Source organism: Oxyura jamaicensis, chromosome 2 (genome assembly GCF_011077185.1).
Source record: "Oxyura jamaicensis isolate SHBP4307 breed ruddy duck chromosome 2, BPBGC_Ojam_1.0, whole genome shotgun sequence".
NCBI lineage: Eukaryota > Metazoa > Chordata > Aves > Anseriformes > Anatidae > Oxyura > Oxyura jamaicensis.
In genome coordinates, this window is record NC_048894.1 from 68,022,444 (window position 1) to 68,041,864 (window position 19,421).

Here is a 19,421-nt window from a genome sequence, read left to right on the forward strand (position 1 = left end):
AATTTCCCCATTACTTGTGTAGGACAACAATGACATACCTTTGAAGCCAACTTCTGCCTCAGAGTTTTTAAGTGAAAGAATTTTTCTTGTCAATGCTGCTTTGGTTCATCTTATGAATAGGCTTCATGAGTCATGATTTGCTTCATATCCAGATATATATATATATATATATATATATAAAAATTATAATTTGGAACAAATGAAAGCTCTAAGAAAGTCCATCATATTGTCAGTGGTGGAGGAAGAGAGTTAGGTTTAGGCACCTGCATATCAGACCAGACTTGAGGTCTTTGCATGGCTGACCTTTGGTGGTCTTCTTTTTTCTTCCCTGGCAAAACGGTCACTCAAAGGTTAGGGAAAGGCCTCTTTATTGCAAGCTTGTTAGGGATGGTGCTCGCCTCAGGCTGGCTGTGTTGAGATCTGCAGAACAGCTAGAGCAATTGAAATGCTATAGTGACCAACACCTCTGCCAAGAGCAATGGTAGGTGGCAGGTTGGATGGAAGCATTTCTTTGAGAGAAATAATGCATACCTGCATGTCACAAATGTGACATTCCATTACAGAAAGTAATAATTTTATTGGCCTCTTCCTCTTTTTCTTAGATTATTTCCCGACCTTTCTCTTAATACTTGAAGCTTCAGTATGCTGTGGAGAATTCTGTTCTTTCTACTTATTTACATTTTCTTATCTTCTGTTAGCCATGTTTTGCCTGGAACCTTTTGGACTGCATGTTGAAGGCAAGACACTGCAGTTTTAGGTGAATTTTTCTTTGCTTTCTCTTGTATAGTCCATTTTGGAATCAGGCAGAAAAACAGTATGGTTCTTCAGAAACAAAACAGAGCTTCACTAAAATTTATCTAAACCCCTAAAATACCTAGCTATTTGAAGTGTGTTTGTGTGTAATATCTTGTTTTTCCTGGAATGTCTTTTACAAAATGTAGAATTATCCATGGTTTCCTCCTAAATTTTGTAGTATAACTAAATCAAAGTGGAGCCAGTGAAGTTAGTGTGGGGATGTCATAATGTCAGTTTCACGGTCATTCTGTGAATTTGTCCATCCCTTAATCTGATGCCAGACATCTCAACAACTAATTATCCCATATACTAACAAATGGTTCTATGCCTGGTTTCTGTCTTTTCCTTGTAGAAGTGTTAAATAAGTGGAAATTTGTATGTATTGGACAGAGTTAAAAAGGATAGTCAGAACTGTGATATGGTCCTGGATGGTAAGCCTCTGATTGGAGACCACATGTAATTACTTTCTCTTTCCATCTAGCCGTAAGTGGGCACTAACAAGAGACAGAAGCAGAACAAGATGAAGAATTGTGTGCACACTTTAGTTACATACCTCTTATGACTTAACCAAGTCAGAACCAAAGGGAATAGCCAGTAAAAAACAAATCTTCAGACACGAACTACATTGTACAATTTTAAATATAATTTCATTGAGTTCATAGGGGATTCTTTAATGGGTTGTTCTGTTAAAGTTGAGATATTAGCAATTATCTTTTCTATACTTGATAAATAAAGCTTGCTCTGGAAATTTGAGTTGATAATGCCCTGAGAACAACACCCCAGTGTGGATTTGCCTTTCCTCCTCTACCCTCAAGGGAAAATTTCATTTAAAAAGAGTCACCCTATGTCATTTGTAGATAAAAAGTTCACCTACCTTAGGTACATTTCTTTAGTCTTCTACCAGCCTACTTTCACTGATGACTTAGAAAGCCAGAGTCTGGGTGACATGGAGAGAAGATAGTCTCAGCTGGTCATTTCTCTCTTAAATGTAGACATTTGAAGTGATTTTAGGTCTCATGGAAAAAGGTACATATGTGTGTGTGACCCTTGCTCTGTTTAAAAATCTGTAGATGTTATTGGGAATTTGAATGACAGACCTGCAGCATATTGTAATGCCACAGCATTTTGTAATCTCTTCTCACACTAGAGAATGTGTTATCTTTATGGACAGCAAGGTAAAATTTTTGATAAATATCCAAAATCATATTAGAGAAGAAATGAGGTACTTTGATTTTTATTATGAGTCATATAGAATTCATCTGGCAATTTGAATTTAAATAGTAATTTCAACTAGTTTATTAGCAGAATTAGAAAACAGGTTTCAGTACAGACCAAGATATAATATTGATTACCCTTGAAAAGTGAGCAATTAAATATTTTTTATTTTAAACTCTGACATAAATCAGAAAAAAATGACAGCTCTGCAATGAAGCTATCACTATAAAAACTAATTTTTGTGTTTCAGAGGGTTTCTTTTGTATTTGTATATGCTTATTTCTAGTTCAAAATAATATTCCATGAATTACTAAACAAAGAAACAATACATATCTTGCTGATTTTATTTATTTTTTTTTTTTTTTGCCAAAAGATCCTTTGAAATTTGAGGAACAAATCCTATATGGTAAACTGATGAATTTTCTAGAAGAAGAAAGTGAGATGGTGGACTCCCAAGGTAAATAACAAAACCATTTGCAGAAAGGAAGACAAAACTCTCTTGTGTCTGATTGTGGAGAGGAGGGTGGGTAATCCATCCCCTTGAACTCAGAAGCAAAAAGGATATTGATTTTAATGTGAGCCTAGAAAAGCTCTTTCCCAAAATGTTTTCATTTTGAGTTGCATTTATGTGGTTTTAAGTGTAACTTCAGGGGCATGCTTTCTTTAGACTGCTTCACTGTATGTTGAATTCCACTGAAACGAATGAAGCTTAGAGAAGTCCTTGCTTACGTATTTAATGCTAGAAATCTAAGTTCTTATTTAAGCATCCATAAATGGGTGGTCTATTTGTCAGATATACTGGTCATGTCATACAGTATTTGAGGTTATCTTCACAAGGATTTACACTAACAGACAAGTTAGAAAATGTCTTTTGTGGCTTTGTGAGAAATACCAAATGGATGTTCCATCTACAGTAGAAACAACATAGAGTAAGAGAAAATATTTACCTTCAGACAACATCTTTACTTTGGCTGTACTTATTTTTGCAGCCATTTTTAACATCCATTTGATTCAAGAAAGTGCTACCACCACAGCCTTTACAGAAGGTACATGCCTGCTGTTCTCCTAGGCTTCATCCTAGAATAAGAGATATGTAAACAAGCTTCAGCTGATGGCTACCCTTGTGTTTTTGGGTATTACCCTCAGTGTGTACTCTCCCTACCCACGCCAACCCCCTTTCCATTTTTTTTTTTTTTGCGCAAAATTATCTTCTGTTCTTTGTACTGTATGTGGCTTCTAGTCATATTTTATTTTCTCAGCACCTACCCTGTCAGAGGGAAAGAACAAGCATAGCTAAATTCATGCAAATAGTTTAAGCAAAAACCTTTAACAAATTATTAGGAAGTCCCACACTGGTGTATGTTGACATGGAGATCCTCATTGCTTAGAAAGATTACAGAAATGCTGCAGGTTGATTGCTGCTTCATACAACAACATAGATTAAGTAAAAAACAAAAACAAAAACAACAAAAAAAACACATGCTTGGCTGTGATGAAGTCAATGTTGAATCTATAGGAAAGATGGTGATGAGGTCTCTACCTGTAGTACTTATGTTGTCCCCCTCTACCAATATTTATAGCATTTCATGGTATTCAATAGCTTTAATCTGTTTGTTTAAAATATCCCTGTGTGATTAAGAAAAACATCCTAATGTAATTTATAGGCTGCCTCCAGGTAGGGTCCAGTATTCTTTCCATTAGTGTTTTGACAGTTAGCTGCTGGGGCTGGGGCTCCCCCTGAAGCCATGCGAAAGGAGAGAAGGTCTTTCAGACAGTGGTTCAGCCCACCTCATACATGCACCTCTTAATTAAACAGACTAATTACACTCTAGAAGCAGTTTCTCCCTTTCTCTTTGGTCTTTAGAAGGGTCTTGGACAACTGACTTAGACTTGACCAAAACAATTTGAATGCATGTGGTGTGCTTTGGTGATGGTGAACTCACTTTGAGGCTGCTGAGCGGGTGGGCATCATGCACAGACTTGTTCAAGGAGCCCTGACCTTGCTGCCAGCTCACTGATTTAATTCAAAGGCAAGCAAAGCTACTGACAGGTGTATCTTGCACTCCACAAGCCTTTGTGAATGCTATGAACGTGGAAACTCCAGCAGCCTGATGCTGTTTTCTCCCTCAGCACTTTTAGTTCTTAAAAGAACCATAGTGGATATCAGAGGTAGTGCTGTGGATGACGGAATGCTCCACCAAATCCTGGCTGAATTTGTTTCTGAGGTTCTTTTTGGCTTTGGTGAATACAGCCTTGAAAAGAGCAGGATTTTCATGAGGAAACAAGGCTTGTGCAGTCTCCACCTCTGTGTGCATGTATGGGCTATATTATTTCTGCTTGTCTGTGGTTCTTCCTACAAATTTTTAAATCTGTTTTCCTCCCCGCACCCCCTCCCCCAGCTTTTTTTTTTTTTTTTTTTTCCGACAGACTTCCTCACCAGTTTTTATGGAAGTGGACAGCTGAGCAGAGCAGACAAGCATTATTAATGTCTCCACGAGGGAAAAGCTAATATGGGAGCTTGACCCTTATTAGACATCAGAAAATCCATAGAAAACTAGGATTCATTTGGTTCCATTCTACAGAATGTTTTTTTTTTTTTTTTTTTTAATTTGACCACAGAACTGAAAAATCACAGTCATGCAGTCCTAATTAATAGATGATCCCCAAAGGAAAAGAAAGAATGTGGCTCTAAGAACTCATATCATTGCATACTTAAAGCATTTTTCCACTGAGTAACCTGTTGGTCACTCTTGTGGTATGTTGTGGTATGTATTAGATCATATTGTAAGAAATCTAAAAGACAATATTGGTTGTCCATTTATTTATTGATTTATTTTTGTAAGATTGTGATCCATGTATGTTTAAAATGATGCCAGGTGCCATATCATAGAAAACAGTTTTTATTATATTATGCTTTGGCAGCAAGAGAAAAATTAATATAAATATTTTGCAGGATTACAGTTTGATGGCCTTTGGTGATGTTCTCTTTTAGCTACAGTTTATACAGTCTTCTAGAACCAAGTAGCCAAAATGCATTTTCCTTATAGAGTTTATAGGTACTTTATACCTTCAAACCTGTGTTGAGGTATAATATGCTGTTGAACCTGTCCTTTAAATTTTCATCTCAGTATTCAAACCACTGCTACCCGATGGACAAGTGCAGGTGTAAATGAAGTTACAAGCAGCCAAGCTAATACTGGATGCATTATTTTATTTTATTTTATTTTATTTATTTTATTTTATTTTATTTTATTGTGCTTAAATGACCATATGTATCTTTTCGCCAAATACTTTTCAAATCTAAGCCATAATTTATGTTTGCATTTTTAGCAGTTACTTCCCTTGAAATGACTTTAGAAAATGTTATTTCTCTTTTCTTCTTTTTCCACAAAACCCTTGCTAATGAGCCTGGTGTATTCCAACCAAATTGAATTGACTTGATAGAATTCCTCTCAAACATAACAAACACCAAAAGAAATAGTCAATTCTAACAAATCACTGTATGGTTGCCTTTGCAGACTGAATGATTTTATTCTTTTTATATATAAAGACTGTCTACACCCAGAGGATCTGAGATAGGAATGTACTGTCCCTTCCATGATATAACCTTGCACTGCTCCTGTGAAAGCAGTAAGTCAAATGATTTACACCAGCTGAGCATATGTCCCATTGTGACAACACAGTATGGAAGGGAACAGGCAATGCTGCATCCTCTGCTGTTGCCAATGTTTTCTTTTCCAGCACTTCCTGGATTTTTTTCTGTGCTAGCCAAACCCTTAATGTTACCAGTAAATTTAAATGTAAATATCTTTTTTTATATCTACTGTACACTTCCCCTAACATGATTTTGAATTTGTATCCTGTTGTAATTAAATAAAAAACTACTTCCTGTGTGTTGGTGGCACTGAGGTGATTTAAGTATTCAGGAGGCTCGACAATTAAAGTCATTAAGCAATGAGTAGTGAGCAAAACTTAAAATTTTAATAGCCTTAGTTTTATCTTTCATTTTCTGGTCTTCATTAGAGAATGAGAGACTTCAAAGGGGCAGGAGAAAAAAATCTTTTAACAGTTTTCATGTCTTAGGATGGACAAAGAGGAAGGCAAATAACTAGATATGCCATTTCCTTGCAGAGAAAGTCAGAGAGAACTAGAAAAACATGCACTTATACACAGAAATATGAAGTCAGATGTGGGCAGCCTGATATATGTCATATCTCAGTGATCTTAGTATAGAGAATTGAGCAAAAATAATTGTCTTTAATATGCGTACTGTAGCAGATATCGAGAAGATATATTTTTAAGTAGCATATTGAATTGGAGTAAAGAAAGGAAACAGTTTGTCTGTGAGTTTAGCTTTATGAATGGGATTTATTTTTATGTATATATAGCATGTACCTTTTGGTTCTGCATAAATCATGGTAGTGAAATAAATGGAATGATGTGGGTGAGAGCAGAACCGGACCCAATTAATTAGGTGGGAGTTGCACGCACACACCTCGGGAAAGAATCTGATCCTCTCGGGTGAGTGGGAGGAAGATGAAATGCTTGGTATGGCTCCCTTAGGGAGGAACCTAAGCCTTCCTTACAGTTGAAGATATTCCTAATCTTCCCCAGGAGTGAAAGACAAAGTCATTCCAAACCAAAATTCCTTTAAGATTTACTGGGAAGTGAAGTGACCATGGACATGCAGAGCACCCCATTTCAAACCTATTACGTAAAAAGGTGCACATGCTACATTTTTTCCTGATGTTGCTCTTGAGGATAGTATTCCGTATTCTTGGTAATGGTACTTGGAATCTGCCAATGTTTTCATGGTTATTCATTTCTGTTCATTTTACAGCATACTCAACACTGTCTTTAAATTTTGGTGGGCCAAACTCGCAAATGAGGGGTACAAATCAATGAATGAAATCTCATTTGCTAAGTGAGAATCTGCCACTTTTGTTTCAAGCAGCCCCTGCCACCAGTGAAGATTTTTCAGATTCCGTGATGCCTGTCAGCTTCAGTAAGACACGTGACCTTCACAGGGAGCTTGAAGATGAAGTGATTCCTTCATATATCAAACAGTTTGAGAGAGATGTTCAGGATGACATAATTCTGCTTGGCAGCTTTTCACTGGAACAGGTCAGAGTTAAGAACTATAAGACAATTTTATCACTAGATTCATAACATGATGCTAGCTTGTTAACCTTGTACACCGCAATTCTATTTCACTGCCTAGCGATACATATGCTATGAAGGAAAAATGTAACCTATTTCATTGGCTAGCTTTATGTCTCTGGAACTTTGTTAAGCTAGCAGCGGAGCCTTTATCTTTGTCTCCATTTCAATATGAATAAAAATAGATTGCCTTCGCTGCTCCTTTCCTAAGTAGTGGGGTGTCTCTGACTGCTCCACAGTAAATATTGCAATTGAATTTCAATCAAGAGTCTAAGCTTAGGATATCTCTCTCTGACAAATTTAACAGACGCTTATTCATCTATCAACAAGGAAGTTCAGATTGGAACCCAGGAAGGATTTATGTAACAATATTTATTGTAGAGAAGCTAAAATTATTCTAAATTTATAAATCTGTTGTGTTTTTCAGAGTGCTAAGGCTTCCTATGATTTTCTTTCTGTCATTTCACAGTCTCAAGAGACAAGGTCGGGTTTATGCTAACAAAGGTGCAAATTTTTCAGGGCTTAAATGATTCTTTGGGCACCTAACTACCATTTGTCCCTTTGAAAAATCTCACACCAAGACTAGGGGACAGGAAAAGAGATTAATTGATGAATCTATCATTTTTAATTAGCAACATGAGAACAGTGCACTGGCTCTGATGGGCTTAAAATAGGTTATCCAGTGACTGATGGTGATCTAAGCTTTCTTTTATTTTCAGAGTTTTTTTTTTTTTTTTTTTTTTTAATTTTTTTTCATTGTCAGACTAAGCCTCATCATTGCCTTGCTCATGTTGGTGGGACACAATTTCCTTCTTTGGTGCTTCTATCTTAATCCTTGTGTGGCTGTATTTCCTTCCAGCTGACTTTTTCATTGCTGTATACATCATGCATAAGAGGTGGTTTAGGGAATATTGTTCAGAGAACACAAAATGGGAGGAAAAAAATTGAAAAGGGGTCAGTACCAAGAAGGTCACCTGCTTCTTGGCACTGATGGAGAAGAAATCTGGAAATGGTTGAACTCGGGATACTGCACCATTCCAAAAGAGGTTATAGTGTGTTGGGAGTCTGTACTTCAACTAAGTTTGGGTTATTTAGTTGTCCGCAAAGACTCAGAAGTCTCTGTGACAGCTGAAGGAACACAACAGATTTGTCGGTTCTGTGTTTACACTCCTTCTGAACAGAGTCATTGGGAAGCTGATAGGCTGACTTAGACCGACTTATTGCATTTCTATGTTATCTTCTTCCAAAGGAAAGTAAGTCTTTATTTAACGTGATTGAGCTGGTCTATCATCTTGCAGATAGAGACTCAGTGCTTTCTACTGCACAGAAAAAGTCTTGAATGCCTGTGTTCCCTTTCCCTTCCTGCCATGCATCTCTGACTTCAGCTGTCCAAGTCCTATTCAGGAATTCCATCATACTGATGTGGTATCAGGTGCCACATCCACATCATGCATTGCTGAGTGTAACAGAAAGATCACTATAAAATCTATACTGGTTTCTAAATCAGTGTTGTATACATCTATCCTTACCTTGTAAGCACATAGAAATGGGTCTTTCAGCCTCTATCAACATAAACCAGAAGGTGACATTGGAAACTGGTGTTGCAAACATGCACCCCTTATGTCCTCCTAGTATTCCAATACATCTAACAAAAATGCGAGCACACTCTGCTCTTCTTTAATAGACCTTCTGTCTGTCTGCTTTAATCTGTGGATATACACCTGTAGCACTGCAGTACTGAGACCCTTCTGCAGCAGTTGTGCATTCAGAGTGCTGTCCTATTCTTCAGAATCTGCCACTGACATCTTTGGTATGCTTCCAACTTTTGTTGCTTGAATGCGTGTTTATTGGTTGAAAAATCTTTAATTTGCTGCATAGTATTTACTTTGTATTGAGAAAAAAATCTTCCCTTCCTTCTGCAGGTTTAGTGAGTAACAGATGTGCTTTAGCCAGCATAATTTATGATTAGTTAATTTAATCTGCCATAATGACAGAAAGCGAGCCTGAAACAAGCTTCTATCAATTTTGCCGTTAGAGGTAACATAATATTTTCAAATGTCTACCAAACTGCATAATTAACCCTCAGTCTGAGTGAAGGAGTCTAATAGACATCTCTCTCACATTCCTTTGCTTTGACAAAATGAAAACAAAATGTGGGAGCCCAAGGGTTAAAAATAGCAAACAAAAGTTTATCGTGCATGAGAACAGTTTTATAACTGAGGTTCAGAAACACACTTGAGCTGTTGCTGCTTCTTTTTAGGCTGCCAAAAATATCCTCCAGTGAGGTGTCTGATTTGCAATAGGGATTTGCTGGCAGTGTTGGCACAAAGGACATCCACGTGTTAACTTTCTATCCCCTAGTTCATTGCTTTTCTTCTCTGCTCTGTAGCTTCATGGTAAATGGGCGGCTTTTGTTTAAACAGCAACTCAGTGCACGACATCACCATGATTAAAAGATTTTGAAACAGCTGATGCATTTTCAATAGTAAAAAAAAAAAAAAAAAAAAAAAAAAAAGTTTATGCAAGATTTTATCTCTGGAACTTTAAGCTACAGATTTGTTTCATGTTCTGTTATTTAAATGCAAAACCTGATAGTTGAGGTTGGCAAGAAAAAGCATAAGAGGAGATCTGATAGGTTGTTGTAAAGAAAATATATGAAAATATTCTGTTAACCAGCACATTGAAGAATATTAAATTCTGAATACAGTACTGTTTTCTGTGGCCTGCCATGTGGCCTTACAGATTTCAGAAGCCCCAATGACATTTGCTTTTAATTAAGAAAAATATAGTGTATTGAGAGAAAATCATAAATTTGGCCCTGTGTTACAGTAAAAACTGTGCAGGTGCAAACAAAGGAGGTTATGCAGAATGCCACTGAAAACATTCTGTAATGAGATAATCCAGGGAGGCATGCTTATGGGAAGGACTTGATTTTACAGAGTAAAGAAATGTGCAGAGAAGAGGCCTGACATAATCCTGGCTTAATGTGTTTGATTAAAGGTAAGATGCTTTCAAAACATGAGAGACTGCTGAGGATGAAGCAAACACTGGTGATTGGGGTGAGTTTGTACTTGATGGGCTTTTGGCAACACAGTCTTGCCAATCATTGATTCAAATGACATGGAAAAGTACCAGATGTAAGATTTCCAGCTGTTTCTGAACTGAAACAATAAAAGCAACTACTCAAACTTATGAGGGTTCTCAGAAGAAGTTAATAGTGAGGAAATTATAAGGATCAATACTGCCCCAGAAGTCAATAATATCTTTTCTGCTTGACCATCCACTTCCTGTGGCTTGGCCAGTGTTCTTGACTGCATATAATTTGTTATCAACTTCTATCTTTCTCTAAAGGACTCAGCAGCTGCATTTAGCTGCCTGTGCTGGGCATAACACCTTGCAGGACCTGATCATTATGACCATATAGTCAGTTTTGATGCAAGACCTCAATGTAAATTAATCAAGAACCTCTGAAAGTAAAGTGCAAGTTTTGCTCTTAAGTACTAGCAATTGAATTATAGTAGTAAGAATGAGTTATTTGTTGCAGGTGGTAGTAATAAATGTTGTCTTTTTTTCAAGAGTTTTACATTTTGTTTAAACAAAAGTTAATGCCTCTGTGCATTAGACCTAATATTGTTACAGGATCTATATCATTGTTCCGCTGACTCCTTGCCATGTCACAGAGAGATCCATTTATATGATGGTAGAGTAATCAGTTTTCCTTTGATTAATGGTGGATTATGTGAGTAAAATTTGGTACTGTGTAAGGCAATAATAAATTTTCCCTCTAACGAGGATTTAATCAGTGGGATCAGGCCTCGGTCATATAAAATACAAATATGCATTTGCTTGCATGTTCTACCCTATTGTATAACACTGTTATTTACATACAGATGGTACCTGAAGACCTCTTTTCAACAAAGCTGTAGCTTACTAAGCATTGTACCATCCTGTGTGATCATTCCATGTGAATATGATAATTGTGTGAATAAGTACAATGCAGAATCAGAAGGTAACTTTTGCTCAGATGAAACCTGACTACTCCTGTTTAAGATTTGCAAGATTTTATGTCTGTGATGTTTAAATGAGTCATTTTTGTTTTGTTTTGTTTTGTTTTACTGAGAATTGTAGGTCAAGAATACAAAAGTTGACAGTTTCTCTTACACCCTGCCTTAAAGGTGGGTTGCTTTGTTTTCATAAAGCTAGCTATACACTACCCTCATTATTTGAGTGTCAGAGCATCTCCACGGTGTGTTAAAATAATGATTTCTATGCCATTTATGTGAACTAGTACGAATTTATGGGTATCTCCATTTTCCTGAGGAAGAGCAAGGGTACAGACAGACTATAATCTACACCCGTCAGAAGTGCTTAGCACCTTATTCTGGAATATGTCATTAGGACAAGCTCATCAAATTAATCGTAGTCCTGCTAAATAGACTACTCAAGAACTGCAGAAAAAAGCACTTCACGGAAAATCTAAGCTTGAGGGGAAAAACACAGGGCAAGCTTCTCAAAGCCTGGGACAGTGGCGTTCTGGCCTTTTGACTTCTGATGTCATAGAATCATAGAATATCCAAGGTGGAAGGCACCATTGGAAGGCACCATCAAGTCCAACTCCTGGGTCTCCAAAGGACACCCCCAAACAAATAAAAAAAATATATTAAAAATCAGATCATGTGTCTGAGAGCATTGTCCAAATGCTTCTTGAAGTCTGGCAGGCTCAGTGCCATGGCCACTTTCCTGCAGCCCTGCCTTGTCAGAATCCATGACCCTCAGCTGTTGGTGGGCATGCATCAGGCAGACTCAAAACCAGGCCAGTATGTGTAGCTCTGTGGCTTCTCCACTCTGGCAACATGACATTTCCAAATATCTTTATTCTATCAGGTTTGCTCAGCAGGAAGCTTGGGAACCCTCCAGACTTTTAAGGATCCTTTCCATTGTTTCCAGATTCTCAGATTTACAGGATTCTTTTGGAGGCAGAGGAGATGGAAAAGGAAGCATGGAAATGAATGTCAGCATAAGCAGAATTGTGGAAAAGATGTTTTACATGTTTGTAAAGGATCTGTCACTGTGCTGTCAGGAAACCCATAACATTGATATAGCTGTTCTTTTTAATTGCAATTCTCTTTTGATTGCTTTGTTCAGGAGTTACATGGATTTTAAGTCAAGTAAATATTTAGATGGCAGTAATGAAAATCATGTGAAAAATTTTCTTTTCCTTTTCTTTGAAAAGGAGTTCATTTATGTTTTACTGTGTTCTTTCATTCTTTAAGATCAGAAGGGCAATTAAACAACTAAAGCAATTCTTGATATTCTATTGAGCTGGAGCTACTGTAAATGATGATACTGCATTTGCTGCTGCTTAAAATAATCTGACTGGTCAGCTCTCTGGCTCATTATCCTAATACAAACTCAAGTAAGGAAGTCTATTTCTATGGTTCAGTAAACAGAGGCAATTGGAAAGATTCTTCAAAGAGAATCAGTGATTGCCAAGTCTTGTTGAAGTTTAAGTGCCTTCTTCAAATACTGACCACCTGGTAAAAGAAACAGATCTCATATGAACATTGTAAAGGAAAGAAAGAACACTACTGACATGTAGAGGCATGAACCTACAAATATAAATACAGTGAAAACAAATTTTTAGATGCTTACATATTCTCTCTCTCTTTTTTTTTCTTCTTTTCCAGGGAGGCTTTATTTGTATTTTTAATACACGTGGAGAAAAATGTAGCCCCAGCTGTAGCTAAGTATACTGTTGACTAGCTTTTATGACAGCAGACTCTTTAGGAGAGTTAATAGACTATACAGGTTTTACCGAGTTACAAATTAATTTCTCTAAATGTTGTACCTTTTTTCTTCTGTCATCTTACAGTAGAACTGAATTTGTTGAGAGGAATCTGTGCTGGATGGTACTTTTGAGCTTTGCTTCATGGAATAGAGTAATTCAGGTGTGAAAACACCTCTGGAGGCTTTCTAGACCAACCTCCTGCACAGAGCAAGGCTAACATTGAGGTATGTCAGGCTTTCCATGTGTAATCTGAGTTTAAGGGCTTTGGAGTTGTTCACATCAGTTTCTTAATGTGAAACATAACCAGGTCATCTGTAAGTTGAGGGGCATAGGAATATTGGGAAAGACAATTTAGTTGCATTACATGCATACTAATTTGCTTCCCTGTACAGAGGTGGGAAATCATTACTGTTGCTTAACCTGCTGGCAATCTGTTAACATAGTTGGTTTCTCTCACTACTGTAGTAGACCCTTAGACAAGACATAGGTTTCAAGACCAGGTGGTTACATTGTGAACATATACCGAAATATATACATTCAATGACGTCTCATCATAGCATGATGCTATGATATCATTGCTCATGTCAGCATTTGGAGAACAAATCAGACAAGGAGAGCTACATTTCAGCTGAAAATGTGAACCGATTGTGTATTTCAATTAAGGTGGAAGAGAGATGGAGCAGGACTGGGAATTCCAGGAGATCATCTGTCCTCTACAGAGAAAAACTGTTAGTTGTGGAAACTTGTCATTTTCACTCTTATATTTAAGTCACTTATATACAGTGAACTGTACCTAAAGCATTGTGTCCCTCATGCTAATTTTCAAAAACTAATGGTAAACCAGTGAATTTCTATTAATTACAAATGGTTCAAGTGTGTCTGCACACTTAAAATAGACAATGATGTGAGATCAAATACAAATGGAAGTTACTTAATAAAGCTAAAGCCAATGCTTTTAGATTACAATTAAGTAGGCAAATTTGCAAGGCAGTGTGATGTCAGTTGAAAAAAGGAAATGGGGACTGAGAAAGATGTGGACTGTAACCTCAGACCTAAAGATCAGTTTTATGGGTCTGTAACAAGCAGATTATTTACTATGACTCAGTTTTCACTATGTGCAAAACATACCTAAAAATAGATACCTACTTTAGGGAAGAATAAGAGAATTAAAGGAGTAAAGTTGCATGAGGGACTTTGAAAAGTCTACAGAAATAATAAAAATATTCTGTACTGAAATAAACAAACATTTTTAAATTAAGGAAGAATGGGGGAAAAAACACCCCCACCAAAAAGTCTCAGTATTTCTGATCAGTATTTCCTTGTTTCTCTTCATTAGTCCATGTCACGGTTTGCTGTCAGTATCCAGAAAGTAGAAACAACTGTAAAATCCTGATTTGCTACATAGCTTATGAATATTTTTTTCTTTTATATTTTTAATATAAACTATTTATTTTAGATACATGGATTGACATATTTCACTTGGTTTCCACTGGCATTGCTTGTACTATATAAGCTTATACTGGATAGAATATGTTCCCTAATAAGCTGTAGTCAGCATCTTCCATCATGTCTTCGTGTTTAGGCTAAGCTTACCTGGATCTTAGTAGCTGGTGATTTCTAGGCTCATCTGAAGAGATCTGAACATACAGAGCTTTGACAGGCTGGCACATTTGTGCTTAAAGTCTCTTCATCAATGGAAACACCATTGCAGCATTGTATATTTTCAGTGTTCTGCTATGGTTGTCAGACACTGATAAATGGCCTTGCATACATTCAAAACACACTGTAGATTTCGATGAGGACATCAAAGCTTTATGACCTTGATGCTGCATCTTCTCAACTGTGAAATGAGAAGCATTTGAAGTAGTACCTAGTGGTTCTGAAGAAACTACAGGTGACCTCTCTGCATATGGCATGTTAGAAATGAGAAGGGCAAGTCTTCTGCTGTATGTCTGAAGAGGCAAAATCTTTATTTTGCATGAGCTGGGTAGCTCTGCAGCAGAGATCCCTTCAGAATTTTCTTGGTGCCTCTTAAGATAAGTGATTCAAGTTATTTAAATTGTTTGTATTGTCCTCAAAACCCTGCATGAAAATATCTGAGTTTTGAGGAAATGCAGGTCTTTGTTAAGCACATTTACTTTACAGCTAAGGTTTAAGTTTCTATAGCTGTTCAAGATTAGTGTCTTGAATTTAATATATATGTTTTATAAAATTGTCCACATATCCAGCAAGATAGTGCTTTCCAGTGTTGATTGGTAGCTCAGTCTTCAACACAGAAAAGTTTTTAGTGGTAATGTAATACTTTGCAAATTTATCAAAATAATCAGCCTATAATGTTGTCACTAAATATATCTATATTACTCTGTGTAATAAGGGTGTAGCATGACTAAAATAAATCTCACTTTGTGTTCCGCAGTATCATTTTTTGAAAGAGCATGAGTTCTTCTATTTCTAGCCATTACAAATGGCTTAGTTGTTTAAGTTTTTAACTTTATGCTCATGAAGAGCAAATTAGTTTAATTTTCTCTTTGGAAGGAAAGTCATGCCAGGGGAGTTGCTTGCTTTTTCTCTCTTCCTTTTAAAAACATGTTTGAGAGTTTGTGACATGTTTTTGAAAGAGGGCATCATGAATTTTGACACAATTTTAACCCTGTTTTTTAGCCATCTCCAGGCCAAGATCAACCAAATTCCAGTAAACAAAGACAAGTAAGAACAGTGCAGCTTTCAAAGCAGACACTATCCAGCTATTAAACTCTCTTTGCTTTCCATGAATGCCAGTTATCCCACTTACCTCTTAATGCCTAATTTCCTTGTGATCTCTCTGCAGTTAACATGGAGGGGATGAGACTGTCAAAACCTCACTTTGCTCTAAAGAAAAATGAATGTATCTTGCAATATTTTTTTTTCTTGATCTCAAACGGTACTTTTTTTTTTTTTTTTTTTTTTTTTTTTTCCTAAACAGTGCACTAGACATTGAAAATCACTGGGAGTGAACCTCCATGCAGCAGCCATAGTGTGGAGGAGGAGGGCTGGGTGGCACTAGTGGGACTAGAGACATGGGTTTTGTTTCTCTCCCTGTTGAATCTCTGCTAGGTGAGCTCAGGCAAGTCATTTGCACCTCCCTTCTCCCACATGTAAAAACGGGGTGGATAGGATGTTATGGCGAAATGACTTGGGATGAGTGGATGGAAATCCTAGGTAAAAGCTTATATTAGAGTGTTTGTTTATGGCTGGAAAGGTGGCCCTTTGTGCATGTTTCCACCTGCACTGTAACTTACTCATAAGTGATTTCTCAAGGTGAAAAAAGAAGGGATGCTGGGATGCATCTGTATGTGTAGTTCCCCACATGTGGAGGGCTACTGGAGTGCCTGCTGGTGGTGTCTCCACATTCCCACTGCTGTGCCCCTATCTAATGAGGAGAACTTGCAGGAAGGTGGACCCTCACAGCATTACTCACAAGAAGTGCTATTTCATTAGGGCTGTGGCTCAGCTCAACATTTCAAATCACAGTGCAGTGAATAATTTAGTAGAAGTTTGTAATATCAGTACTAGGGCTGGCCAAAAAAGGGAGGGTAAATATTTTATCACAGGACTACATTAAATGATAGAAAAGCAATTCCATTTTGCTTAGAAGCTTTGCTGAATTTTGTGGGCTTTGTCCTAAGTGGAAAGGATGTGTTTTGTTTACTTTTTTCCAAAGTGAAAATTGCTAGAGGAATCAAAATCTACCTTTTGTGAAGTAGTTTCACAATGAGAATAGTAGGCACTGATTAATAGCACCGAATCAGGTTCTTGGTTTTGCCTCTCTTGTAGAAACAATACCTAGCATTGTGCGTCTGTAGGCTGATCCCAGACTGAAAGACCTTGTTCAAATATTGGTCTTGATCATGTGTTCTGAAATCAATAGATGGGCCATTTGTATAATTACATCTCAAGATAGCTGATGAAGAAACTAAGAAAGACATGTGAAGAAGGGAGCTCCACAGCTAATTTGCTGCCTTGCTATCAGGATGGGAAATAGGACCAAGCAGTGGTGGGACTGAGCCCTTCTGTCTTCAGGCAAAGGCCTTGATTCTCCAGTACACCCCATGGGAGCTCTAATGGGCATCCAGTGGTTCCCAGATATTAGTCACTTTTTCTGAAGGGGCTCTCTATGTCTATTGACATGAAGAGAAATCACATTTCATGCCTGCTTTTTGGGAATGCCCATTGTCAACAATGGGTCATTTTTATGGTCTAGACAATGCTGGTGTCATGATGAGAAATGGGTGTTTAGTTATGTGTGCAATGGTACCTGCTATTGAGTAAAAGCACTTGGATTTATTCTAGTAAATCTCTGATTCAAGGAACATTGCTGCATTGATAATTCCACATTAAAAAAAAAAAAAAAAAAAAAAGCTGCACTGTTTTTGAAAACTTACTCATTTTTTCCTTTATTAAATTGCTTCCTGGTGATGGAAATGTCTAGGATTTTTTTTCTACTGCATCTACTTTCCTTTAGCTTGCACACCCCTGAGGTAATTAGTGTAGGTTAAAATTTACATAACTGACTTTGGGGTTTTGCAAATAAGAAAGATGGAAATTTATTCAAGGTGGTGAATAATTCATTTTAAAGTGAGTTTTCTGCTTTTTTTTTAATCATGTAGAAGATATATTACAGACTCATAGAAGTTTTCTGAATAGGACCCTAAGCATTGAATTTTTGATATATTTCTTAGTGTAGGTAAAGAAATATTAACCATGACTTATTGCACTTTTCCTGTTCAATAAGATTTGAATAAACTTAAGAAATTTATTAGGTAGATGACAGAGCTTTTAAAAAATTATCATGACACACTGTGACAAATATTTTACTAGGATCCAGTAGAAATAGCTTTAACTCATATTCCCATTGCCACTTCAGAGAATGAGAGATGGAAAACAGTGTAGTTCATACAGAGAATCCCAATTCATATTTTCTTTTGAATATTCATTATTTAATTAAGATTAGAAAGATAAACAAGGGGATTGGATAGCTATGGGAGTCTGGTAATATAATCTTTTTTTTTTTTTTTTTTTTTTTAAAGTAAGCCTAGACTGGCAATGTCTGAAGGTTGTTGTAATCTTACAGCTACTTGATTTACAGCTACTTGATATTTTAAGGGAAAAAAGTTTTCTGTGTTATCTTATTTCTTAACCTAGATGCCCATCTTATAAAACTGTCTATCCCAGGTGTCATCATGAACTAAGCCTTCCTCTTGCTTTCCTAACTTTAGCTTTAACTGCCTCAGTCCAAGACTTTAAAGCCTCTTTTCATTTGCTACCAAACTCTGGTCTGCAGCTTTTGTCACTAAACTTTCTTGAGAACATTGATCACTGTTGCTTGGCACAGTGAAATGCCCCAGACATGACAGCCTGGTGTCCATGCCTTCTGAGAGCTATAAATGTTTCTGTTTGGTCCTTGCTGTTGCTGGGATGTCTCTGCTACACTGGCAAGAGCACGTCTCCAGGGAAGACCAAGCTATACTTTTTTTGGTGTGTTCCTCTGTGACTGCACCTCCTACCAGACTGTGGGGCTCAGTTGCCCTAACCAGAAAGCTCCCAGCTCTGCTGGAGCAGGAGATGGGGCTGGAGCCAGCTCCCACCCCTTCCTGGGGAAGTGGTATAGGTGGTGATTCACCTGGCATGAGAAAGACAGTCAGTGACAGCATTTGTGGGGGTGGGAGAAAACATGGGTCCCTGCTCTGGAGACTCTTAGTGACCCTAAGCCAAAAAGCAGTACAGGAGCATGAGGGTTTAGGTCCCACTGGTCGAGGAAGCATTGCCCATGGTACAACTGCCACTTGGAGAGCTGGAAGGTCTCAACGTGAGCCAATTTGGTCATGTCACCTTTGCAACCCAGGTATGTGCAATGCCTGACAGGAGCCTGCAGGATTTATTGTATCTGTCTGAGGCTCTCTGCTGAGACAATTGGCAAATAATATGGTGTTTTAAAGCAAATATGTTGTCTCTGCTTTACTTTTAAATAATTTAAACAAGTCACATTAAAAGCTGCACACAGAGATATTTGTAATATGTTTTTTGTAATCTGCTTTCATACTCTGATAATATTCATTTTGGAAACATACAGGATTCTTTGCAAATAATTTTCCCAATGCCTTATTATTCAAGAGAGATTCCTACCCTTCATTGAATACAGACAGATGACTCTGTTAGGTGTTATAAAAAATTAAGACTGTGTGGCACTATCATGTGCAAATGAACATAGTACAGATAAAGTTTTTCAGGAAAGATTAGAACATAGTTTCCCTTGGAAATAATGTAGTAAGCATATGGAAATATATATGGGAAAAAAAATGGAGAAAGTAATGGAAGAAAGTAACAATAGCTAAAAATTCTAGCTGCTTCTGAAAACCTTCATCCAGAAGATTTACTGCAAAGCTTTGGAAAATTACATATTTATAGATTGTATTTTCATCTTTTT

The 19,421-nt window shown here is 37.2% G+C and overlaps 1 protein-coding gene across 1 annotated transcript in view; it reads left to right on the forward strand.

The window, feature by feature from the left end:
• The window catches only part of OFCC1 (orofacial cleft 1 candidate 1), a 193,761-nt gene that overhangs the window by 37,029 nt on the left and 137,311 nt on the right, over nucleotides 1-19,421 (forward strand). The window contains exons 8-9 of the mRNA XM_035319098.1: nucleotides 2,384-2,467; nucleotides 6,965-7,134. Of these exons, the coding sequence (XP_035174989.1) occupies nucleotides 2,384-2,467; nucleotides 6,965-7,134 (254 nt within the window). The remainder of the gene's footprint in view (nucleotides 1-2,383; nucleotides 2,468-6,964; nucleotides 7,135-19,421) is intronic.